The 26,337-nt window shown below is 39.9% G+C and overlaps 1 protein-coding gene across 2 annotated transcripts; it reads left to right on the forward strand.

Moving 5' to 3' along the window:
* Window positions 1-2,749: 2,749 nt before the first annotated feature.
* Window positions 2,750-24,681, forward strand: JAC1 (J-domain protein required for chloroplast accumulation response 1). 2 transcript variants are annotated; one of them, XM_010256621.3, is made up of 9 exons: window positions 2,750-2,891; window positions 12,410-13,353; window positions 13,445-13,830; window positions 13,959-14,070; window positions 14,617-14,681; window positions 14,933-14,995; window positions 15,083-15,160; window positions 23,102-23,278; window positions 24,436-24,681. In XM_010256621.3, the coding sequence occupies exons 1-9, from the start codon at window positions 2,872-2,874 to the stop codon at window positions 24,472-24,474; spliced, it is 1,884 nt and encodes a 627-aa protein (XP_010254923.1). In that variant the 5' UTR covers window positions 2,750-2,871; the 3' UTR covers window positions 24,475-24,681. The 2 variants fall into 2 exon arrangements, with proteins under 2 accessions (XP_010254923.1, XP_010254922.1); XM_010256620.3 differs by lacking the exon at window positions 2,750-2,891 and adding an exon at window positions 3,418-4,577.
* The last annotated feature ends 1,656 nt before the right edge of the window (window positions 24,682-26,337 follow it).

Consider the following 26,337-nt stretch of genomic DNA (forward strand, 5'->3'; position numbering starts at 1 on the left):
ACCAAAACCGAATAGAAACCTTTTGATTAATCGGTTGATCAATTTGGTTTATCGGTTCGTTTAACCATCGGTTTTCTATATTGATTAACTGAAATCAAACTGATACCTTCAATTATTTTAAAACATCAAATTGAAATTAAACCAATCAATTTTTTGATTCGGTTTTGATCGATTTTTTTTTTTTATCAATTCGACTTTTTAGTTTTCTTCTCACTCCTAGCCCTGCGTATCAGCTGGTTGACACTGATCATAACTTAGAACCCGTTAAGACATGGTATTATAGTCTAACCTTTTTTATTTGAGAAAATATATGATACCAGATAACAACGGGGAGAACGGAATAATGAAGTTTGGAGATTAAAAATGCCCTCCTAAGGTTAGAGTTTGGGGCTTGTTCAGTTGCTTGCAAAGGCTTATAAGCTAGGAATTACCAACATCAATGTGGCAGAAGCTCGGGTCCCGTGGGAGGCCCATAACATAGCTCTCAACTTCAAGCACTTTCCGATCACTTTGGAGGGTGATTCGAAATTGATTATTTCTTGCCTCAACCAGACCATTCAAACCTGATGGAGTGCAATCCGGTCGGTCCTAGCTGTCAACGATCTTGCCTCTGACTGGAGCAAAAGGTGCCTGAAACGGGGAAGAAAGCGAGTATCTCTGGGGAGGAACCCGGTGAGAGTGCTCCGAAGCTCAAGTTAGTATTCTTTCAAAGGCAAGATAAGAAACCAGATGGCGCAAAGTTATCACGTACCTTCCTTCTTGGGGGGAAGAGGGCCTTTTATAACCACTTCGCGCACTCATTCCCAAGCTCCTGTCAAGTCGGGTATCATTACCTCTGCACTTCTGCCAGTTCGGGTGTCATCACCTCTGCTGGGGCAGACAACCGCCACTGCTCTCTTTGTCGGAGTCGTCTCTGTGACTGGAGGTGGCGGTGGCAGGTGGTCGTTGAAGTGCGGCTGTCAAGCGTCAGATCCTAAGTCAGTCAGGTGCGTCGCCTCAGGATACGGACTCCTTTGGTGTCAGGTACGGTTGTTCAGTTCGGCGTCTTGAGTTCGGATGGAAGTGTGGCCTGAGCTGCCCTGGGGTGGGCCAGTTCGAGTTGTTGCCCTCTGCGCTCCTCGTAAGGCTCGGGGTCAAAGGGAGAGTTCGGGCTCCTTTTGGGGAGCTCGGACCGCTGGTTCCTCCTCTCAGAGCTCACGCCTTGAGCGTACTGCTGTACCGAGTTGTTGCTTCTGCCAGGTCACTATCGGTTGCTTCCACGTGTTGGGTGGTCAAGAGGTCGGGCCAAATCTTCATCAAAACCCATGGACAATGAGGAACATTATTTCAAGTTGCCTGGAGCTGAAGAACGAATTCAACAGAGGTCTCACCTACAAACACGTGTTTCGAGAGGAAAATCAAGCTGCAGATTAGGTAATCTTCCTTGGGCTTTTATCTTTCATTTGTTTTGCTGATTTGCGGGAACGCGCTACTCCCATCTTGTGTAGCCCTCTCATTGCATAATAATAAAAAAAAAGACATGGTATAGAAAAAGCTTTGAACAATCAAAGCATCCTGTGAATTTTGATAAATACCCTTGATCAAGGTTCAAAATATCGATAAGCCCGATACGTCGGTAGTGGCATATTGGGCAGTATCGATAGTTTTTTTTTTCTTGAATATGATTCAGATGGGCTGGTTTAAGATTCATCCACCCTTTGAATCGGTCAAAACCCCAAAACACCCCTTATTGGGGCATATTAGGGAGCCTTCGATACGATACATATCGGCTGATACAGCCCCATACTTATCGATACTTTGAACCTTACCCTTGATTGGTCATCATTTTTATGATACTAATTGATTCGTGTATGTTTTTCCAGGTCCAGTTTTATAGTCTAACCCTTTTCGTTTTTAAGTAAATGTGTGAATGATTTCATCTAGCTGAGGTCAGATTTGCTCCTTAAAGAAACACTCCTGGCACCAAACCTCGCAAAAACATTTAGTTGTGTATTGGGAATATCTTCTGTAATCTGTCCATATACTTTGCCATTCATGTGAAGATGTTCTCAATGCATGGCAGTGATGTGATATTTGAGGAGTAAATCCTAATTCATTAAGGATGCATTTGGGATGATTTTTAATAAGCATTTATATGACATTTTTATTTATAAAAAGCCAAAATCACTAAAAAAAAAAGATATTTAGTGATAAAAAAGGCCTAAAAGGCAACTTTTTTGGTCATAAAGATCCTGTTAGAAGAAAAGAAGAAAATTTTAGGATTAAGTACACTGTAACCCAAATACCCAATGCAGAATTCTGATTGACAACCCCCATAAGTCTATTAGTAGACCCCTTATAAACCTCATCCTGCTTATAAATTTGGTATCAATTCACAGTCAGGATTTATCCCCTTGTCCTCAAGGTTCAAAGTATCAATACCGGTATATCGGCAGTATTGTATCGTTACTTAGAAACACACAAAACACTTTATTTTTTAGGTTTTTTTTTTAAACATTGGTTTTTGGGAAGCTAAAAATAGGTTCTTTTATTAAAAAAAAGGTGGGATTCCCGAAATATTGTTTTTTCAAATCTTGGTTGTACAGGTGTTTCGGGGTGTATTTTGGAGCGTATCATATCGATAGTTTGAGTCTTGCCTGTACGGTGAGACTAAAAAGTTCTGACAGTGACTCCCAAAAATTTTTGACACGTGAATTTTGATTTGTTTTAATTTTAGCGATAAAATGGCAATTCGGTAATTTTCTTCATGTGGAAGCGGACATAGCAATATAGGCTATATATATAGCATACCTTTCCTGGACGATTATCTGCCATGCATGGTGTGGCATACATGATACACCTCGTCTGGACACCGTCGATCGAGTACATGAAATGGGATCCAGTATTCAGAGGTATAACGAATATCTACTATATTTGGTTTTCGAATTTGATATATACGAAAGAGATTGTAAAAAAGTTCACATCGGCGCCCTAGCACATCTCCATCATGTATAGGAATATCTTCTTATGAGATGTTTTCATTTAAGGGTGAGTATGAATCAGTTTGGTTTCATGGTAAACCTGAATAGTTTCAGTTTTTTGGGAATTAGAACCTATTCTACAAATGTCGATTTTAGGGTCAATTCTGGCCTTGTCGCCTTAGCAGGGTCTAATTCTAGGGTCTATCTTATAAATTATCATAATATGTTAATATATGATACAAAATTTATTTTTATAAATATTAGATTATGTATATACATTCAAATATTAAATGAACAGGGATTCAGGTAAACCCTTAGACATTGGAACTGACCTGAATAGGGATTGGTTCAACGCCAATTGGAGGTCTATATTACATTCGGTTTCAAATTTGATGGAAAAAAAAAATAAAGAAAGAAGCAAACAAATAAGAGAAAGGATTAGTGGGCGCCAATATAGAAGAGAATTTAGAATACCCGGGAAAACTATATGGTTCGTAAGCCGTCTTATCTGTTCGAAAATCCAATTTGTGGCTCCGGTCTCACTAAACCCACTATCTTCGTCTTCTCTTGTGAATTCAATATATATATTTTTTTCTCTATTAAATATATAATTTTGTCTCATTTGCTTCTTAAGTATGAAATCTCTATTGTTCATCTCCCTCTCTGAAACTTCTTCTGTGTTCATCTCATTCTTATTCCAATTTCCAACTCCTACGGTCCTACCCCAGACACCCTACCCCCCCTCTCTCTGTTGTGTTTGTTTTTGTCTGAGTTTTGGTCTTTGAAATTTGAATCCAGTACAAAAGCTTATAACAATCACTAGTTCGATGTTTCGGATGATAAACCATTTTCAGTAGTTGGATGTAGTGGAAAGTGGAAACGATTTATTTTCTTGTATTTTCTTTTTTCAGTTCTCTTGTTTGGTTTCGTCAGCTGTAAGTCTATTTCCCGCCTTCTCTGCTTCCGAGATTTCTGGCTGAATAAGTGTGATTTCTATTATCAGCGATTTTGATCTGAATTGTTGTTTGTTCAATGGGGTAGAGAGCTTCTATTCATTTCAATTCCGTCACAAGGCTTCTCTTAATCAGAAGAAACAATCTCATTTCGCCCGGTTCACTCTTTTAACTGATGCATTAAAATGGAGAAATTTTCTTATAGAGATCATCAAGTGTTAGGTCATAATAGTCCACGGAAATCGTTTGGAAACCTTGGCTCGTCGCCAAAGATCCCATTGGCAAATTCAGAAGTTGATTTTAATGACGTATTTGGTGGCCCTCCGAGGCGTTCTTCAGTCCATGAGACGCGGTACAGCTTTAGTGAAACTCTGGATTCCTATGCATTTAGAAGAGGTGGGGAAGGCGCATTTGGCTCTCGCAATTCATGGTCTCTGGGTGAGAAACCGGTGTTTGGCGAGGACGTTGCGAGCCGCAGGAGGTACCCAAGTGGTGACTTCTTTGATGACATATTCAGAGGTGACGGGTCTTCAAGCTCCACTCCTAGAAAGCCAGATCGGGATCCCTTCTCTTCCACCCCGGCTTCTAGGATCCTGAGTCCAGCCCGCCCCTTGCCACCCAAATCTGATCTTTTTGGAGCTTCATCCTTCCCTGCACAACTCAGGTTTTTCTCTCCACATAGTCTCTTCTGCTAAATTGAAGTTAACACAAAACCACCTCCAACAGTCAGAAACTATAAGTCATCACGTTTCTATATTGCAATGTCAAATCAATTTCATTGCAACCCAGTAGTAACCGATTTTGCATTTTAAAAGCTAAACTATAAAGATACGCATCTGAATTTTTGAGTGGTTAGATGGAAAAGGAAAAGATAGCATATGGATTCACTTTGGTATAATAGTGAACTCCCTCAGCTTTTTCCTAAGAAAAAAAGATGATACTATTGCAATTTGCAACCTTAAAAAGTTAACATCATATCTTCAAAAGGGTGGTATGGTTCCAGAACCATACCAATCTTTTTTCATTTAATGACATTTTTTTTTTGGAACCACACAATGCAAAAGAGGCTGTTCTGTTCATGGTTCATTTTTTTTTGATGAATAATAATAAATTTATTGATTCAGAAACAAATTTAGAGTGAGTTCATACATCATCCCAGCGAGAGGCGCGAGCTGCAGCTCCTCCTTGAAACTTACAAGTAAACTAGGAAAGAAAAACAAGAATCACAACTGAGCCCAAAATAATTCTTCCCTATTTACCCCTTGCTTAGCTAACATATCTGACAAAGTATTTGCTGATCTCCCCACCCACTGTATAGTGACCAACATATTTCTTGTCAACCAACTAAATTTCTTCATTTCATTCTTGTATCGCCACATAGCCTCTTCAGAATTTTTCAACCAACCCACCACCACTTTGGAGTCCCCCTCAATTATTAGTTGTTATACCCCCAGCTGGTTTGCAAATTGCACCCCTTGTACAACAGCCAAGAGTTCTGCCCTGATGGAGTTCCCAAATCCCAAGGGACCTGAGTAAAGCAACAAAATCTCTCCCTTCGCATTTCTCAAAGCACCCCCCATTCCAGATAAACCTGGATTACCCATACTACTTCCATCAAAGTTCAACTTTAGTGAGCCTTCGGATGGAGGAGACCAGCTTGTAATTGATTTGTCCTTTAGAAATGAACACCTCGCTACTGCTGACCAATTTCTCCAGAGGTCATTAAAGGAGAATTGATGAAAGATTTCCAAGGTCTTCAGCCAATGTATTGCCCTATTTAACACACAGTCTTTCAAATCCTGGCTGTTCGTTTCCTTTTCTTGAAAGATTCTAAGATTTCTTTCTTCCCAAAGAGTCCAAATCAAAGCAGCACGAGCACATCTCCACATAATTCTCCCTATTTTTGTAGGCCAATAAAAGGTAGAATGGTTGAAGAGCATGTAAACTTCTGCTGGTAGACTCCAACTACCCCCAAACAACGAAAGTAGCCAAGCCCAAAGGTCTGATAAAATTGAGGAATTGAGGAAGGGTGTTGTGAATAGCCTTCCAAGGTGCTGCAAGGTTAACTTGCCTCGATACACCAGCATCCCATCCATTCTCTGACCTCCCATGAATGCTTCCCACCACCTCATGCCATAATCTCTCTCTTTCCAAAGGCCATCGCCATAACCATTTCCCTAACAGGGTTTGATTTTTTCTAGTTACCCTCCCAAGTCCCAAACCCCCATCTTTTTTACTTCTGCACACAATTTCCCAATTAACCAAGTGATCATTTTTTTCTTGTCCCGGCTCCCATAAGAAATCTCTCATCAACTTCTCTAGTTTCCTAGCTTCCCTAACTGGTATCCTAAAAACAGACAAATAATAGGTAGGTAAGTTAGCCAAGGTAGCTCTTATTAGGGTAATTCTCCCTCCTAAAGAGATATAATTCCTCTTCCATGAGGCTAATCTTTTTTCAAACTTTTCTATCACTGGGGTCCAAAATCTACTCTCCCTAGGATTTGCCCCTAAAGGAAGCCCTAAATATGACATAGGCCAAACAGAAGTGGAACACTCAAGACACTCCGCAATAGCCTCGACCTCCCCTACCTCCAAATTTATACCCACTATGCAGCTCTTTTCCAGATTTATTCTCAAGTTAGAGATACTTTCAAAACCTTTTATTAGCTCTTTTAGGTTTGCTACCTTTTCGCTAAGACCTCCTTCACAAAAGATCATTAGGTCATCTGCAAACTGAAGGTGGGTGATGGAACTTGGTGTCTCCCTATTCTCCAACCCCTAATGGCATCTTTGCTGTCAGCCTTAGTAATGATCCTACTAATCACATCAGCTACTAAGGTAAAAAGGAAGGGTGAGAGTGGATTCCCTTGCCTGACACCCCTGCAAGCTGGAAAAAAGTCCCTCACCATACCATTTACCAGAATAGAGTAGTGACAAGTACTAATACACCCAAAGATCCAATTACACCACTTGTCCCCAAACCCACAAATTTGCATAACCTCTAATAGAAACTTCCAGTCCACCAAATCATAGGCCTTTTCAAGATCCAATTTACGAATAAATCCTCTCTTATTAGACCTTTTCATTTCCTCCACACACTCATTCGCAATTAAGATCTGATCTGTTATTTGTCGCCCTTGAATGAAAGCCCCCTGTGTTTCACTAATGATAGAAGGGAGGACTATTTTGATCCTCAATGAGAGCACTTTAGCCAGAATTTTATAGATGCTTGTCACCACACTAATAGGCCTAAAATCTTTTGGGTGGTTGGTATCAATCTTCTTAGGTATCAGGGCCAAAAAGGTGGCATTAATTCCAGGGCTTATAGTGTGATTTCTGCAAATTCCTTAAAGACTTCAACTAAATCCTCTTTCACCACCTCCCAACGGTCTTGATCAAAGCCCATCGTATAGCCATCTGGACCCGGAGCCTTGGATCTATCCATTAGAAAAACAACTTTCTTAATCTCTTCTTCCTCGAAATCCCTTTCCAGCCACCTTGCCACTCCATCCTCAATTCTTGGCCAATCCACCATTTCCATGACTGCTCTCTCACTCAAAGGTCTTCTATAAATCGATTTGAAGTGGTCCACAAATTTTCTTGCTACGTCATCCTGGTTGGTAATTACCTCCTCTCCTATCTCTAGCTTGGTCACAAGATTCTTTCTTCGTCTCCCATTTGTCAAATCATGGAAGAATCTAGTGTTCCCATCGCCTTCCTTAATCCACTTGTGTCTAGATTTTTGTCTCCAACTGATTTCTTCCCTCAATAACACCTCTTCCAAATCCTTTTTCAATTGTCTCCTTAACACTGTGTCTTCCTCGGTCAGCCCATTTTGAGATTCCTTTACATCCAAGTTCTCTATGTGAGACATTAGGCACAATTTTTGCTCCTCAATTCCACCAAACTGATCTCTATTCCACTCTTTTATTTTGGCTCTCAGCCTTTTTAATTTCTTATGGAACTTGATCTCCTTCCATCTTACCCCCCTCTCCTCCTCACCCCACCATTCCTTCACTTTTTTCACAAAATCTGGATGGGTGAGCCACATATTTTCGAATCTAAAAGGTTTGGGTCCTATAGAAAATGACTCAATACCTATTTGGATAGGACAATGATCGGAGGTGACCCTGGGTAACGCTTTAGCAACCAAGTTTTCCAAACTATTCTCCCAGGCAAGGTTAAATAAGAATCTGTCCAGCTTCGAACACAAAGGGGTCCTGAAGGTTGGACCAAGTGTAATTGGCTTGCAACAGAGGTATTTCCTTCAATTCACATTCTTCAATAAAACCATTAAATTTCCTCATGCTTGTTGAAATTACCTATTGGGGATTACTGGTTTCATCAGAGAATCTAATGCCATTAAAATCCCCGCCCAGGCACCAAGGACCATCCCATAGCCCCTTGATTGCATATAGTTCCTTCCACATCTCATTCCTCTCTCTATAGGAATTAGGGCCATAAACATTGGTTAAGACCCATACACACCCATTCTCTACATTCTTACACTTAACGGAAACTGAGAATCTGCCTATCAATTCTTCCACTACTTCCACCACATCCTCCCTCCATAGTGTTACAATCCCCCCCGAGGCTCCCCAAGAAGGAGACAAGCTCCAACCTAAACCTCTAGATCTCCAAAAACTCCTCACCCATCTCCCATCTAATTCCATCAATTTGGATTCTTGTAACAGCACAATATTGGGTTTTTCCCTCCGGAGTAGGTCTTTGATCACCCTTCTCTTTCTTGCACTCCCTAACCCTCTTACATTCCAGCTAATAGTTTTCATCGAGACAACATAGCAAAAAACCCATGAAAAGGCCATAGTCTCCTCATTTTAGGCCCTTCCTCCTATCCCCTCTACCATTGAATTCTAAATCCCCCTCAATGTCTGAAATTAGCCTTTCCACTTCAGATCTTTTTTTCTTATTTGTTCCTTTTTTCCCTCCCTTCCTAATATAACAATCATCCTTTTTCTTTTCTCCATCCTTTCCAGCCAATGTCTGAGGAAGAATTTGACCCTGCTCACACTTATTTTGGCTACAACATCTTTCTAAGAGTCCTTCCTTTTTTTTTTCCCTCCATCATTGTACAAATCATCTCCCAAATTCTGTCCGCCTCCCCCTTACTACTTCCTTCCAACACCCTCTCTCCTTCTTCCACTATCACCCTCTCTCTTGCATCAGAACCTCCTGGATGGGAAGTTGGGATATCTGTTACAGGCATAACAAACAAGTCAGTACCTATAAAAGAATTGACACCCATACCTGGTAGGACGGGGGTAGGACTAGAAACATTGGAATTGAAGTGCTGACAGGCGACAAATGGTTTTAAGGCCTTTCCCTTTTTTGGACAAGGTTGTGAAGTAGACATAGTGAAAGAATCACTTCCTGACGACCTACCCACTTGGAAAACCTTTCTCAGTGTTTCCGACACTGGAATACCCACATCCATCCTCACGGCCGATTCTTGTCCCTCTCCACCAACATCCTGTAATTCATTAGACTCAGGGTCAGCTCCCTTGACGAAGGGAGGAGGAGTTTTCACAACTTTAGAACCATTTTCTTCACCATTTCTAGTCTTCCCGCCACCTACCTCTTCAGTCTCTTCCTCTAAAAACAACAGCTCTGTATGCAAACTTTCTATTTCAAGTAACTCATTGTTGCTTTTCGGAGACAGACTTCCCAAACTTAACGTTTCGTCTCTATCAGAATCGTCACTGCTGTTTTGTTCACACAACCAATCTTCAGACCCTGTTCTGTTCAAATCACTAGGCTTCATGTATCTCGGGTTGCGCCTATCTGGTGAAAGACGGTTCGCCAGGTTGGATGGAACCCACTGTAGAGAGCTTCGAGACTGAGAGTCTTAGTGCTTACTTAAAGTGTCCCTCGGCCCAACTGTCTTGTAATGGGCCTTGGGCTCAAGATTATAGGAACCCAACTTTAAGACCTTTACTTGAGTTGCCTTCTCCAGCCCACCACAAAAGGGATCCACTCGATTGGGCCCATTTTCTAATTCTTTTCGTCCCACGTGACCTCTTAAAAAGTCACGCCCCCTTGTTTTATTGGTTGAGCCAGCAACCTTCCCTGTCTGAGGTTGCTTGTTCAGCCCTCTCCCTTTCGCCAATGGTAAGTTTTTGTCTGTTTCCCCTGACACCACCTGCGCAAAGGATCTGCCATTCGTCATATCCTTATCTTGCTTTCTCCAGGTTTGACCTCCCAACTGCCCCAAAACTTTTTGGCTTCCCAGAACTTGTTGGCCCTTTTTAGTGAAACATTCCTTCCCATTTGAATTACCCAATCTCACAGGTCCACGTAGTGCTTTTTCTTCCTCCTTCTCCCCTCCTACCATACGGGCCTCCTTCCACAGCCTTGCTTCAATGGAGGAAGCTAACCACACAGAGACAAAGCTCCCCTCTATTCGTACCTCTATCTTTCGTGGAATGTCTTTTGGCTTCACACCACTTAACAGGATTGCTACTGAGTAAAGATCACCCCAGAAAGCTCCTTTCAAGATTCCTCCACACAATACAGCTATAGACTCTGCTATTTCTTGTTTCCATAGATGAAATGGCAAGCCTATTACACGCATCACCACACCATCTTCGACAAAAAAATCCTTGGAGTTGGATGTTGGATTCCATTTAAAGACTGTGAATGATCCGAAATCAGCCTGAACATTGATAGCTGATATTTCCAAATCATTCTCTAATGGATCTAGGATGGCTTTACAGCTATCAAAGGGGGTTACTATGAAGACACTCTTCAGCTTCAACCTGGTTGCCAGTAAATCAGCTACCCTCCAATCATTAACCTTTTCCTTGGCTTGTATCACAAACTTACTATCCCACTCCTCTCTCTCTAGACCTCCCACCATTCTGCATTGGCCTTTTGTTTTTGCCATGACCACTGGCCCTTGTTCTACCCTGCTGTTGCTGAGATATGCCTTCTCCTCCCTTATGGAGGCATTTTTACCATTTGCTACTCTTTGGACTAAGAACTCTTTGAGCAACCAGTCAACTTCCCCCCAACCTTGGTTCTGTTTTCCTGCTGGTAGACACACCAGTTGCCTTCGTCCCTTACCAAAAAATTCAGCCAAAGCTATGAAGAAACCTTTTCTATTCCTCTTACATTCAACAACATATCTTCTCCCTTCTAATGTACTAAAGTCCTGCCAGTTTATCTGCTTACCTTTTGAACAGGCTCCAGCTATGAACTCTCTTAGCCACTCGATCACTTCTAATCCTTCCAGCAATATTGTACCCTTTTTCGCTTCCCTTACCCTCAGGCTTACCTTCCCCTTGATTCTCATCTCTTCGAACATGAGATTTTTTGCTTCTATCCTCAAGGATCTTCTCCACTGACCTGCCTGCACGAACTCCATTGTTGCTCTTTTGAAACCCTCCCAAGATTCTCTCCCTCCCTCCTTCCCTCCCTCCCTCTCTCCCTCCCTTTGTAGGTCAATCATATGATATTCTGCAATATCTTTAGGTTTGGAGAGAGAACATTTTAAAGCCCCTAGTAGGAGGCTTTGCAACTATTGAAATGATATCACAAGAAAATTGGCACAAGAATGTTTCGTTCATGGTTCATTTTTTTGAACCACTATATGTGAGCATTGGTTGTATGATTCATGCGTACATGTACTTTCATTATCTACTCTTGATTGTACAGCATAATCAAATAGAGACATTATGGCTGGAGCCATATTGGTGTGTGGGACACACCATATAACTGCCATGCCATGCTTACATCAGAAAACCATGTTTTCTAGTTGAGAAAGCTATAGAAAGTTGAGTTAAAAAAAGCCATTTTGTTGGTTCTGGAACCATGGTTGCTTGTTCCAGAACCAGCAATAGCTTACAAATAAGGTACAGAACACTGGTTGTGTTTGTGAACCAGATGAAACATGAACACAGTTTCAATAGTAAAAACTAAAAAGTATGTGGTTATTATTAATTCATCTGGTTTTTCCAGAATTTTAAGTTAGTACCATTAAAACTCCGCTAGTGTGAGCCTGTCTTTGACTGCTGGCCCTGGCCCCAAGCCCAGATGGAGGAGGGTTGTGTTAGGTTGGCAGCCAGCATTAAAGCTTTTGCCAACCCCTTGTGGACATGGAGTAGCCAACCCCATACAGTTAGGACAAGGCTTAGTTGAGCTGAGTTGAGTTATAGTATACTGTATATGTAAACATTAGCATCAGTATCTTTTATGGGAAAAGTATTTCAAAATAAGCAAATTGATTTTGCTATGAAGAAAACTCTAAGCATTTCATTTTTTTTAACGATGAAAATTCTTTACAGTCTACCTTATTTAACTTTCCTGATTTAGATGCTACTTTTTATCTCAAGGCCTGAGCTAATGCTTTGTTTAGTTCTTTAAACTGGATTTCTACGCAGATAGCTACCTTCTAATTATATAATGCATTGCTTTCTTTATTTACAAAAAAATTCTAGTTTTGAAGTTTTCCTTGACTACAACTTATAAAATTTCCAGCCTCCCTCCACGATTGGCCAAAGGGATGGACTTTCCAGCATTCAACACCAATCCCAGTCGTAGTCCACAGAGAAACAATGATGGTGCTTTGAGTATTGCTCTTCCATCTCCCCAAAGTGCTTTCATGCCAAGAGTTTCAAATCAAGCAATCCAAGATAACCCAAAAAATGATGCCCGACCTTCTTATCGCCAAAGCCCTTTATCATATGAGTTCTCTTTTAACAAAGAAGGGTCATTGAAAGCTGCTAAGTCTGATAACGAGGACATGGGAGGCATCAAGGAAAAGGATTTGGGTAGTACACAACTTAATAACGACAGCAGCCAATTTCACTTCTCTATATACAAATGGGCAAGTAAAGGAGTACCATTAGTTACTCCACTTAGGGGACTAAATGGTTCAATGCCAAAAAGGAAGGGGAAAGGTGAAAGTAGTTCAAGCTCAAAAGAGAAAGGTGACAATGAAAGCAATTCAGGCTCAATCGAAAGGGGCAACAATGAGAGTAGCTCAAGCTTGGTTGACAGTGACAAAAGTGAGAGTATGATAAATGAATCATCTGCATCAATTTTGCAAGGTGTTGGATTTCTGCTTCCTGAGGAAAGAATGTCAACAGTGGCTAGCTCCTCTCAGATGGGACTTGAAGACCAAAAGAATGGTTCACTTGATGGTACACTTACCAAAGATCGAACAGATTCATTTAGAATTTCTGTTAAACTTGGATTAAAACCCCTTGATAGTCTTGAAAGTATTACCACAGAAATTCCTGGTAGTTTTGTTCATAATGCAAAAAAGGAAATAGAACCTGGTTCAGGTTTGTATGGTTCTCTGTCTGAAATTGGTCCATTTCAGAACACGGAGAAAGAGATAAATGGTTCTGCACATGAATCTTGCAAACCTGAGTTAGTACCATTATGTCCCCTGCTCTATGAAAATTCTTCTGGACAAGGTAATGCCTGTAACATTTAGTGAAATTATATTATTGCGAATGGTGTACTTGTAAAGTTCTTTTAGCACTTAATCTATTTTATTGTTTGTAGGAACGGTCAGTGAGATAGGAGCAGCAAAAGCCAACGTTACATCATCTGTAAATGTTGATGATGGGAAAATCCTAAAGAAACATGATAGCAAAAGAAACATCTTCAATATTGCCGCTAACTCTAGCTTGCAAGATTCATCTATAGATTCAGAAGAAAAACGTGGTGGAAAGAGTGTCAAGGGAAAAGTCAAAGAATTTGTGAAAATTTTCAGTCGTGAGGCTTCTTCAAAATCCACAACTGATATTGACATGCAAGGTCAGATCTCTAGATGGAAAGAAATCAATACATGTAAAGCAGAAGAAAAAGTAAGTAACCATGCAACCAAGACAGATGGGAAAGTGAACATAAGGAACAAGGAAAAACCATCAACAGAAACTTTTTTCATGGTATGTAACTCCAATTCCTATTTTGATCTACTAGAATTAATTATATTTACAGTCAAAAAACATTTTCTGTACTCTCATTTCTAATCAAATGAATGTGGAAAGTTATTGAATTCAAATATTTGTTCCAGGTGGATCAAGCTCTGAAACAGTCAGAGAATCCGGACATTGAAATAGACACTGACATTCATAAATTTCATCATACTTCCTCTGAAAGGAACAATAGCTCAGCATCATTATCAGGTCAATTTCATTTCTTTAGAATTTTAACATACAAGAAATTTTTGTTTTCAAGAATAGTTATTTTGTCTTTTAGCTGGATGTTAGTCTCAAAACTATCAAGTACCTATCAAAAAAAGATTGTAAACCTATTAAGAAGATGGTAAGCTTATGCTTAAGAAGGTGTACAAGGGCCATTACCCAATGTTGGTACTGGCCATTCAGGATATTGAGAGGGTTGGACTGGATACAGGCCTAACCTTTGGTATTTCTTTTTTGCACAAAGTTGCTGCTCTTTGACTTGAAACTCCATTCTCATGATTGTTAACCTTGGTATATTTTGTACACTTTTATAACCTACATTGAGGAATAGTGTCAAGGACTCAAAATTTTAAAGCTGTAAGCCTGTAATATTGGTTGATGTATTAGAGTCACATTACTGTCATAGTCCTTGAGTTTACCTATTCCAAAAGGAGGTTATGAAACTTTAAGTATTAATTTATTTGATTGATCATTAGGGCATAAACTGCTTAATTCATCTATATGTTTTCTCAGAATCTATACCTGCAGGTTTTGAGGCCGCACTTGCTCATATGGAGGAATCTCATTGTGAATATCTCCATGGAAACTGTCTGGTATGTGTATCTTCTATTCGAGAGTGATATATAGCTTTTGTCACTGGTTGCCATAGATTAATCTTTTTGTCTGTTAAAACCTGAAATTTCATAGCAATAATATGTTGTCAGATTTTATCTAAATATTAATAGGGGAAATCTTGACGTTTTATATTCCATTGCTGAAACACAGGGCAAGAACAATGCTAGTGACTTGCCTTCTGATGAATTTTCATCCACTGAATAGTTAGTTAGCTTGATTCTATGAACAGGGAGAAGATTTGTCTCTTGACAAGAGCAAACAACAACTTGTTGAATATCAAGAAGAGATCCAAGTAATGCAGAAATACATTATAATCTTCTTTAAATAAATAAAGGATGTAATATGTTGTTTACTAGATGGCATTACTTGATTTATGCAGGTTTCAGATGCTAGAATACAAGAGTGGTCAAATGGGAAGGAAGGAAATATTCGTTCACTGTTATCAACCCTACAATATGTATGCTTCTAGGCCAAAATCTGTTAACTATCTCTGTTGTCAAACTTCTGTGAATGTTCTTGTCTTTTCTTACATTTTATTTTGTGCACAAAGTCCCTTTACAGTGTTTATTTTGGTCCCAAGCATTACTGAAAGCTTCTAAGGAATTTTGACATCAGACTACTAACTTCTTTACTTCAGTGGGGACTGGGGTAGGGGTGCTCAGGGTTCGGTTAACTGAACTGGTACCACTGGTTTTTGGAAAATCAAGAACTGAAACCGAACTGAAGCCAATCAGTTAACCTGGTTGATTGGTTCGGTTCATTGGTTTTTTGTTTTTTTTGATATTTATAATATATATTATAAATAAATATATAAACATATAATAAAAATACTAGAAATGCATTATACACACACACACTGGTTGGTTTGGTTAGCCGAAACTTTCAGTTCAACTTCATCGGTTTGGTTTGGTTTTTTTTCCCTTTTTGGTTTTTTATGATCACCCCTAGATTGGGGAGCTCTTCTAAATTAGGCTCTTGGTGGGGTCTGTGGTGTACACTTGTCGCCCATTGGTGTTGCTTAAGATAATGTAATTGATAAATATTTCAAACTTTACGAAATTGCATATTAGAGTGTAAATAAAAGAATAAGCTTGGTATACTTCATTACATTGTAGTTCTACTTTTCTAGATGAGACGAGTAAATGTGGTTTGGTAATTGGTTGGTGGTTATTATGAAATTGTTGGCTTATGTCCACTTTTTTTTTTTTTTAAAAAAAAACAAATCATGTTGTTGAATTCTTGTGCATAAATGGTCAAATAAGAATTGAGTTTTTTTTTTTTCCTTAATTTCCTTTAGGAAATTTAGGGGATCCACCAGAAGTTCATGAAATACAAGCCTACAGTGTGAGGCTTCATGTATAGGGTCCACATATGTTAAGGGAGTTAAATTTGTCAATGAGCTGTTTTCCTACTGGGTGGTGAGTTGAACAGGCCTTCCTATCAGATTGGAATCCAGTTTGTTCCAGTCTGATAAATTTAAAAGAACTAAAATTAAAAAAAAAAAGTAAATAATTAAACATATAAAATGTATACATAACATTTTAATGATAAGAAAAAAGAAAATAACTTATGCTGAAATAAACCTAAATCTATAGATTATACTTTTTTAGCATACACAGATGCATATGCATATATGCGCACGTGTATATGGAAAAAGATTCTCTGATCAAGTCAAGTGAGAGCTCCATGATAAGGGATGGGGATAGGAACATAGTGACTCCCTTTGAGTTGTTGCCATGCACAAGTTTTTTTGGGCCATTTTAGACTTCATTAAATGATCCAACTAGCAAGCAAACCCACTTCAGAGATAACTGCTGTAATAATGAAGGTTCCACCTATCAGATTTCCTCAAGCCAAAAAGTGACCTAGTTGAATGATTGGAACCTTCCAATCTATTCCCTTCTCTTGGATGGTCAATAGTTAGAAGTGCAGTGACTACGAGTGTTAGAATTCAAGTGGTCAAAGTTGATCTAAAATTTCCATTTTCTAGTATTGGGACTAATTCATGGAACAAATAAAATGGCAGTTCTAAATCTCCTAGTTGTGTCATATGTGCCATTCATTGTTTATGTTTGCACTATATATATATTTTGATTGGAAACGGTAACTTCATTAAATAACTTTAAAATAACTTTCCAGATTTAAGTACAACTGTCAACCCCTAAGTAGGTGTTGAGCCCCAGTTATCTTTCTTACAAAACTGCCCAGAACATACTCTCCCTCACAGTCCCTTGTTTAGCCAAAGATGTACATTAGTCCTCTAATATCAAGATTAAACTTAGTGATTAGCAGAATAAAACAGGTATGAATAACTGTACAGGAGAAGAAGATGGTGAAGAGAAGAGGTAAGAGAAGAAGGAGTCGAATCATTCTCCATTCTCCTCTAACCCTATTTTATTAAGATCTAAAAAATTGATGATGACAAGAATGCCCTTAAGTGGGCGGCCAACTTGGCAGTTACATAAAGAAAAATAAAACAAGAATAAATAACAAGCTCATTAAGTGTGGCCCATCAACATAAAATAAAAGATATTACAAGAGAGGCTGTTAGGGCCCATTCGGCCCAGTCTCTTTACACTCCCCCTCAAGCTAAGCATAGATGTCAATCATGCCCAACTTGCTTATATAGTGTGCCAATTTCCCCCTTGGAACTCCCTTGGTCAAGATATCAGCCAGTTGCTCTTCTGATGTGATGAATGGTAAACAAACTTCTCCTGAAGAGACTCTTTCCCTTATGAAATGCCTATCAACCTCAATGTGCTTAGTTTTGTCATGTTGAACAGGATTATGTGCAATGTTGATAGCAACTTGGTTGTCACAATAGAGCATCATTGGTTTCTCGTAGTCCACCCCCAATTCCTCTAGAAGGGATCGTAGCCATAGTAATTCTGACACACCATGAGCCATTGCCCTGTATTCTACTTTGAGGATCTAGCAACTACTAATTGTTTCTTACTCTAAGACACAATATTCCCAACAACTAGAGCATAATAACCAAAGGTGGACCTTCTGTTATCAATACATCCTGCCCAATCTGCATCAGTAAAAGCTTCCAGCTTCATGTGACCATGCTTAGCAAATAGAACACCTTTCCCTGGAGTACCTTTCAAGTAGCACAGAACCCTTTCTGCAGCAGCTAGATGAGTATCTCTGGGAGAATGCATAAATTGACTAATAACACTTACTGCATAAGAAATATCTGGCCGAGTCATGCAAAGGTATAACAACTTCCCAAGCAGTCTCTGAAACACTCCCTTATCAGGCAAAGGTTCACCATCTGTGGCAGAAAGCTTATGATTAGGATCAATGGGAGTGGAGATGGGTTTAGCGCCAAGTTTACCAGTTTCAGCAAGAAGATCAATGACACATTTGCGTTGAGATATGAAGATACCATCCTTAGATCGAGCAACTTCAATGCCCAAGAAATACCGAAGATCTCCCAAGTCTTTGATTTCAAATTAAGAGTTGAGAAATCCTTTTAGTTTGCTGGCCTCTTCAATGTCATTACCCGTAACTACAATGTCATCAACATAAACAATCAAGAAGGTCACTAGAGAGTCATTTCTCTTTAAGAACAGTGTATGATCAGATTGTGTTTGAATGTAGCCAAAGGAGACAAGAGCAGCCCGAAATCTCTCAAACCAAGCCTGAGGAGATTGTTTGAGACCAGAAATAGATTTATGTAGTTTACACACCTTGCCTTTCATTTCTTTCCCATACACTCCTGGAGGTAGAGACATATAGACCTCTTCATGTAGGTCTCCATTCAAGAAGGCATTTTTAACGTCAAACTGGTGTAGGGGCCAGTCAAAAGTAGTTGCTAGAGAAAGTAAAACCCTGACTGAAGTCATCTTAGCTACAGGAGCAAATGTCTCAAGATAGTCAATGCCATACATTTGGGTGTAACCCTTAGCAACCAACCGAGCCTTAAACCTCTCAACAGAGTCATCAGAGTGATACTTAATGGTAAATACCCATTTACAACTCACTGGTTCCTTCCCTTCCGGCAAGTCCACAATATCCTAGGTATGGTTCTTATGCAATGCATCAAGTTTAGTCATCATAGCATCCCTCCATTTAGCTTGAGATAATGCTTCCGGTACAGACCTGGGTATCACATGGGAAGAAACAGAGGCAAGAAAGGAGTAGTAGGAAGGGGAGAGAAGGCTGTAAGATAAGTTTTTGGAGATACAGTGGGCTGTACACTTCCGCTTGCCCTTGCGAAGAGCAATAGGAAAGTCAAGGTTTGGGACAGTCAGAGATGGGTCAGTAGAGGGCTGACCTGTTTCCTCAGGAATGATGGGAGTGGAAAAATGCTCTTCTGAAGGAGTGGAAACAACCTGCACATGTCTGAATCTCTGCCTTTGGTACCACCTTTGGAGAGCAGGAGTAGAAGCAGGAGGAGCAGGGATATCAGAGGTAGGTCCAGTGGAAGAGGTGGACACCCCATGATCGGACTCACAAGGGATGGGAAGAGGAACAGCTGGAGACATAGAAAAGGGCTCATCAGATTTCTCCCCCTTAGGAGGAATACTAAAGAAGGGAGTCAACTCGGCAAAGGTGACATCCCGAGATACAAAACGGGTGCCACGAATTGGATCAAAACAACAATAACCCTTCTGTGTGGAAGCATATCCCAGAAACACACACTTATGAGCCTTAGGTTCAAACTTGTGCCTTTGGTGACTATGAATATGCACATAGCAAGTACATCCAAACACGGAGAGGAAGAGAAAAGAGATCCTCATCCGGGAAGAGAAGACTAAAAGGAGTTTTGAAGCCAAGGACCTGGGAGGGCATACGGTTGATCAGAAAGGTAGCAGTAAGAACATCATCTCCCCAAAACTTTACAGGAACATGGGATGCAAACAAGAGGGATTTGGCAACCTCAACCACATGCATGTTCTTTCTTTCCGCCACCCCATTTTGTTGTGGAGTGTAGGAACAAGAACTTTGATGAATAACCCCAAAAGTTTCAAGATAGGTGGAGAGGGTTCTCTCAAAATACTCCTTAGCATTGTCAGAGCGGAATATTTTGATACGAGTATTAAACTAGGTGATGATGAGTTCATGAAAATTTTTCACAATAGCTGGTACTTCATCATTGGATTTCATGAGATAAATCCAAGTGTAACGCGAATAATCATCAATAAAAAGGATAAAGTACCTGTAACCCCCCATGGTTGGCATGTGATATGGCCCCCACACATCAGAGTGAACAATATGGAAAGGAGAAAGTGATATTTTATTGCTAATTGAATACGAATGTCTACAATGCTTTGCCAGCTCACATGATTCACAATGAAGACTCGATAAAGACACTCCTTTAAACTTTAAACATATCTGGGAACAGATGACTCAAAGCAGAAAAAGACAAGTGACCAAACCGAAAATGACATAATAAAATTTTGTTAACAGACTCTGACACGACTGACTCTAAGGCAACTCCATGAGGTGGTCCCAAAGCTTGATCCGGTGTGTCCAGCAAGTATATTCCGTTCGCCTCATGGCCACTCCCAATCATCCTCTGAGACTGCAGGTCCTGAAAAACACAATGAGTGGGAAAGAGGGTTATGTTGCAATTCATGGACTTTGTTAAGCTACTAACAGATAAGAGGTTTGTGTTAAGCTTAGGGACATGAAGAACAGAAGATAAGAACAAGGTGTCAGAGGTCTTTATATCACCTTTACTAGAGATGGGGGCAAGGGATATTTTCTCTTTCCCAGAGAGAAGGTGATATGAGCAAAAAAGGTTAGATAGACTGGTCATATGGTCTGATGCACCGGAATCGATAATCCAAGGGCTTTTATGATTACCTGAAATTGAAGCATGATTTGCAGAAGCACGAGTACCTGAGTGAGAAAAAGCCGATGAAGATGATGTACTGTTAGAAGGGTGAGATGAAGAAACTGTAGCTTCCAGGTGATTTAGGAGCCTCCCATACTTCTCAAAATCCAGCTTCATTGCAGCCAACTGGTCAATGGTTGATTTCTCTTCACTCTCCTTACTTCCCCCTTCAGGTACTGTAGCAGCATTAGCAGTCTTGGGTTTTCCCACCTGATTGCCCTTCTTAGGGTTATTATTGTTCTTAAACCTATCAGGGAGAAGTCCAGGATGAAGCTTCCAGCAGGTGTCCTTTGTATGCCGTGGTTTCTTGCAATATTCACACACCTGCTCTCTTTTCTCAGTAGGGCCCTTTGGTTTCATTCCCGCATGTGCAAAATGTTCTGTAGGTGGACTCTGCAACTGAACCTACCGCCTACTCTCCTCACTACTTATCATAGCATATGCCTGTGAAAGAGTAACCTCATCCCTAGCCAAAATATCCTGTCTGATAATATCAAACTCAGGGTTAAGTCTAGTGAGAAACTCAAACACCCTATTTCTCTCTACCAACTTTCTATACATTCCAGCATCCTTTTTACTCTCCCATACCACTGTCTCCATAACATCAATTTCCTGCCATAGGGATTTTAGTATAGAGTAGTAGATTGCTACACTCTTCCCCCCCTGTCTCAGGTTTTTCACATCACTTTTCAATTTGTACGCTCTGGCTACATTCAGTTTTTGTGAATAGGTCTCAGTTACACTGTCCCATATCTCCTTAGCCGAAGACATCCAGAGATAGTGCTGGCTTATATGGGGTTGCATGGAGTTGACTAACCATCCCATAACAATATAGTTCTCTTGCATCCATTTTTCAAATTCAGGGTCAGTCTCTTCAGGTTTCACCTTATTGCCTGTGAGATACCCGAGTTTTCCTCTACTACAAACATAGATTTTTATAGACTATACCCGAGCAAGATAGTTCGTCCCATCTAGCTTAATTGTGGTAGCACCAGTCAAAACGGAATCTACTGAGGCAGGTCCAGAAACCGACACCTGCTTGAACTCACTTCCGTATGTCTCCATTAATCAAACGGAAATCAAAGAACAGAAATTTTGACTATGTAAACTTTCTTGAAGTCAAACCAGAACTCGAGTGCTTGAAAAACTAGGGTTTTGCTCCGTCCAGCAGATGGGAGGAAGAGAGAAGATGCTGCCGCACCTACCAGACTAACCCAAACTCTTCCAAACCTGAACCGCCCTCCTTTAGAAGTCACAAGACACCTTCCAAGCACAGAGCGCCACACCCGAGCTTCACCTTTCCTGGTAACCTCGAAAATCTCTAGTCGGCTAGGGTTTCGGGCAGTAGCAGAACAACATCACTTCTTCGCAAAATCTAGCCAGAACTAAACTCTCCAAACCCTTCTACCAACTAGGCAAGTGATTCTCTATACTATAGAGAACCTATCTCTCCATACACTCTTGATTTTAGAGTGTATAGGAACGAAGAAAAAGAAGGAAGAGGAACTAAACCCGCTCTGATACCAAGATGTAAATTAGTCCTCTAATATCAAGATTAAACTTAGTGATTAGCAGAATAAAACAGGTCTGAATAACTGTACAGGAGAAAAAGATGGCAAAGAGAAGAGGTAAGAGAAGAAGGAGTCGAATCATTCTCCATTCTTCTCTAACCCTATTTTATTAAGATCTAAAATTTTGATGATGACAAGAATGCCCTGAAGTGGGCGGCCAGCTTGGCAGTTACATAAAGAAAAATAAAACAAGAATAAATAACAGGCCCATTAAGTGTGGCCCATCAACATAAAATAAAAGATATTACAAGAGAGGCTGTTAGGGCCCATTCGGCCCAGTCTCTTTACAGCCAACGTGTCAGCTAAACCATTAGCTGATCTCCTTGTCCATTTGAAGCATGCACCGATCTCCCTTGTTGTACTGTGGATTTCCCTTATGGGCTGTCTATAAATCCAGGCTCCCAACTTACCAGATTGCAGCCACTCGATCAACAATTTAGAGTTTCCCTCAATCTCAATTTGGTGTAACCCCAACTGTTTTGCATATCTTACACCTTGAAGCAAGGCCATCACCTCCGCTCTCAATGAGTCCCCCACTCCTATTGGTCCTGAGAACAAAGCCACAATTCTGCCATTTTCATCTCTGAAAACTCCTCCTCTACCTGAAGGGCCCGGGTTACCTCTTGAACTCCCATCAAAATTCAATTTCACTCTTTGTTGTGTTGGTGGGGACCACAATTCCTGCACAATAGGTTTCATTGCACTATATTCAATCTGAACAAATTTCCTCGTTGCATTTTCTACCAATACTAGTTTCTTAGCCAGTGAGTCCTTTTTTTTCCTGGATTTTTTAGGACAGGAATTAGTTTCTTCTGCTCAGTTTAACTTGATTCATGGCCATAAAAGCTGCACTTTAATGTGCTTTCTTTCGTATCTTTCATTATACCATAAAGTAGGTGGAATAATTTCACATTGTTAACGTAGTTCAGGAGAGAATATGTTCTAACAGTTATTTTTCTCTCAAATGATATATGCACAGGTTCTTTGGCCAGAGAGTGGATGGAAGCCTGTTCCCCTTGTCGATATAATCGAAGGAAATGCTGTGAAGCGAGCCTATCAAAAAGCATTACTTTGTCTACACCCTGATAAACTACAGCAGAAGGGTGTTGCATTGCATAAAAAATATATTGCTGAAAAAGTCTTTGACATCCTGCAGGTAAGCAGAATAGTTTACCCTCAGATAGCACAAGTATCAGGGCCAATGATTTCTTTGCTGTATCTCAGTTAGGCAGTGATATCGCAGGGAAATGGAAATTCATCCATGCTCACTCAGTTTTCTTTCAATTGGGGGGTACAAGCATTCTTGCACCGGGACTCCCTTTGGGAGATTTTCTGCACAAACAAGCTGATCAATTAGAGTACCCTAACAGATGGTGGCTGGATGATTTGGGTGACATGGTGCATCACATATTTGCACCATTCTGTGATTATAGAGGCAATGCTTTTTTTTTTTCACAAGCAAAGCCATAGATCAGGGTACCCCCAATAAACTAATAAGATGTGTGTCTAAAAAGTATACAAATCAGTTTAGGCTGTTGATATTTTTCGCCCGCATAACATTACCAAGCACAAGGTTGTCCAGGTCCTTTAGTTCCCAAGTTCATAGAATATCCAAATTCATAAATTACACTAATCTGCATTCTATCTTCCAGATTTACTATTCACTTCTAAATTCCAAGGTGTCACTATAAAAGCATTCATGATACTATATTTTAAACTCTCCTATGCCTGTCAAAGAGTACAAAGATACCTTTATTAACAGAGATACAAGGTAAAGCATAATTCTCTTGGTTGAATGTGTGTAAATTATAATTGCTGTTTTAAGCATACTAATGGAAGCATAGATGTAAGTGTTTCTGATGCACCATCTGGTGGGTTCTTTCTAGGAAATGAAAGTCATCATGATCTGATGATTATAACAATCTGATCTACCACTCTCTATTGAAGGTAAAAAAGAGAAAAAAGAAAAAAAAAATCTGTCAACCATTTTTAGGAATACACTGATTGGATAGTTTAGCATCGAGTCAATTTGCTCCTGTTCTTTTTTTTTTTTTTTGCTGTTCTCCATTGGATGGCAGGTCCTGAAACTCCACACTGGCTTTTCATATATATATATTTTTTTTTATTTATTGCTAACATTGAGAATTCTATTGATAGTGAGAAAAGAATAAAAAGATCATTACCCAATGTTAGTCCCAGCTATCTGGGGTCTTGGGAGGGGTAGACTGGATACTATCTTAACCTTTTGCTTAAAGTGGTAAAAGTTGAATAATGACTCGTGAATAACAAAGGTGATTCTAATTGTCACTACAGGAAGCATGGAATCATTTTAACTCACTTGGATCGTTCTGATTGTGGAATCTTCACTGGCCATCTACCTCTAATCTACAAAACAAAACTCTGGTGTTCACTCTCACTCAGTGGTGGTGACTGTATTTTTCAAGGTCTGTTAGTATGGTTAAAAGTGTACCTATTTCCCTCTTGGTAAATTGATTGATTTGTTGCATAATATAACTACTGTATATAGTTATATATGATTGATTCTTGAAAGCTTTCATATATTGTAGTGTACTTTACTTTTTTGATCATCACCATCCAAGCCTTATCCCAACTGTATGGGGTTGGCTTTTTTGATAATAAGGCTGTGTTTGGTTGCAGTGCAATTTTATTTGCACTAGTACAAATGCATGGGGGTGCATTGTGATTTGTAACCCAAACCAACCTTCAACCTTCATTCACCTGTTTTTTCTTTTCTATCTCAATCCAAGGACCCAAATAGAAAAAAGAATTCACTCTTACACCAAGAACACCTTTTTTTCTCTCAATGTCTCTTCTTCTAGAAGAGCACACACACACACACATACTCTCTCTCTCTCTCTCTCTCTCTCTCTCATACATATATTGAAATTAGACCTGTTCACAGGCCAGGCTTTGGGCCTGACTTTACACTGTTGGGCTTGGGCTTCGAGCTGGGCAAAGTTTGGCAAAAGCCAAGCCTAAGGCCCATGAACAGATCTAATTGATATATACCTAAAGGGGGACCACACCCACTGTTATCCAATCTAATGGTTGAAAAGTAAGACACAAACCCAACAGAACATGCATCACTACCACCATAACCCCATTAAGCTGCTAACTACAAGTCTACCGTATATCACCTTGCTCTTATGAGCTATGAGGACCAAAGCTGCATTGCAATAAAAAATGTAGTCTCAATTAGTAGGTGCAATCAAAACACTATACAAGGTATCATTTGGGAGATCACATCTGCTATGACCACCATTGCAGACACAATATCCCTTTGTTTAAATTCAAAACACCATGTGATCTGCCTTTTTGTTTTCAGTCATTGACTTGTCCATGTTTGATTGGGTGATTGCAAGTGCTGCGACTGATCAGAACTTGTCAGTTAGAGCCATTTGACACCCTGTTTTTTCCATTTAATCCCCTTTTGACACCCTATAAGTTGTACTAATTGCAGCTAAACGTGTGGCTAATGGGCACATGTTGATGCAACGCACTTTACTGAATTCTGACTTGTTTAGAGATTAGGGTTCAGTGGGGCTATCTTTTTACTTAGTGCCCGAAATACATACTAGTACTCCTATTAAATGATTTTGTTTGATCGTTGGAGAGACTTACTTTCATGCTTCTACTAGGTACTGGTGGCAATTGGGCGGGTTGGGTTGGCTTTGGTTTGGGTTGAGTTTCAACCCAACCCATTTAACCTGCCAACCCGTTAATGACCCAGTTATATCTTATTAAATGGGTTGGGTTCAACCCAAACCCGCTTTAACCCAATCCAACCCGCCCAAACCCATTAATCTTATATTTATGTACTTAAAACAAAAAACTAATTCCTTTTTAACAAATAAGTTAGTCATAGCTTAGTGGTAATAGTAGTTGCTATTTACACAAGTGGTGAAGGTTCAAATCACATTACATGCATGTTATTTTTATACAAGCAGTAAAGCCATTTAACTATGTTCGGGTTTCGGATTTGACGAACCATATAGGTTCAAACTGGTCAGACCAACTTGAACTATCTAATTGGATTGTCTTCGAGGTAATCACATCAAGTTCAGGAGTGGTTGAACTGTTTAGATCCAGATCAGTTCGGTTGAACTAGACCCCACCCAAACCGGTTCAGTCTGGTAGAACAAAAACTTGATCGGACCGGTACTAGTTCAGTTCGGTCGGGCCAAACCCCGACCG

The sequence above is a fragment of the Nelumbo nucifera genome, chromosome 5 (genome assembly GCF_055504915.1).
Source record: "Nelumbo nucifera cultivar China Antique chromosome 5, China Antique-T2T, whole genome shotgun sequence".
Taxonomy (NCBI): Eukaryota; Viridiplantae; Streptophyta; class Magnoliopsida; order Proteales; family Nelumbonaceae; genus Nelumbo; species Nelumbo nucifera.

Bases quoted from the DNA above. Each gene is read 5' to 3' on its own strand.
- JAC1 (XM_010256620.3), top strand. From the start codon at position 4,099: ATGGAGAAATTTTCTTATAGAGATCATCAAGTGTTAGGTCATAATAGT. The intron at 14,996-15,082 runs GTAATGCAGAAA...TGATTTATGCAG, and splicing joins AATATCAAGAAGAGATCCAA to GTTTCAGATGCTAGAATACA. The intron at 23,279-24,435 runs GTAAGCAGAATA...TTGTCACTACAG, and splicing joins AAGTCTTTGACATCCTGCAG to GAAGCATGGAATCATTTTAA.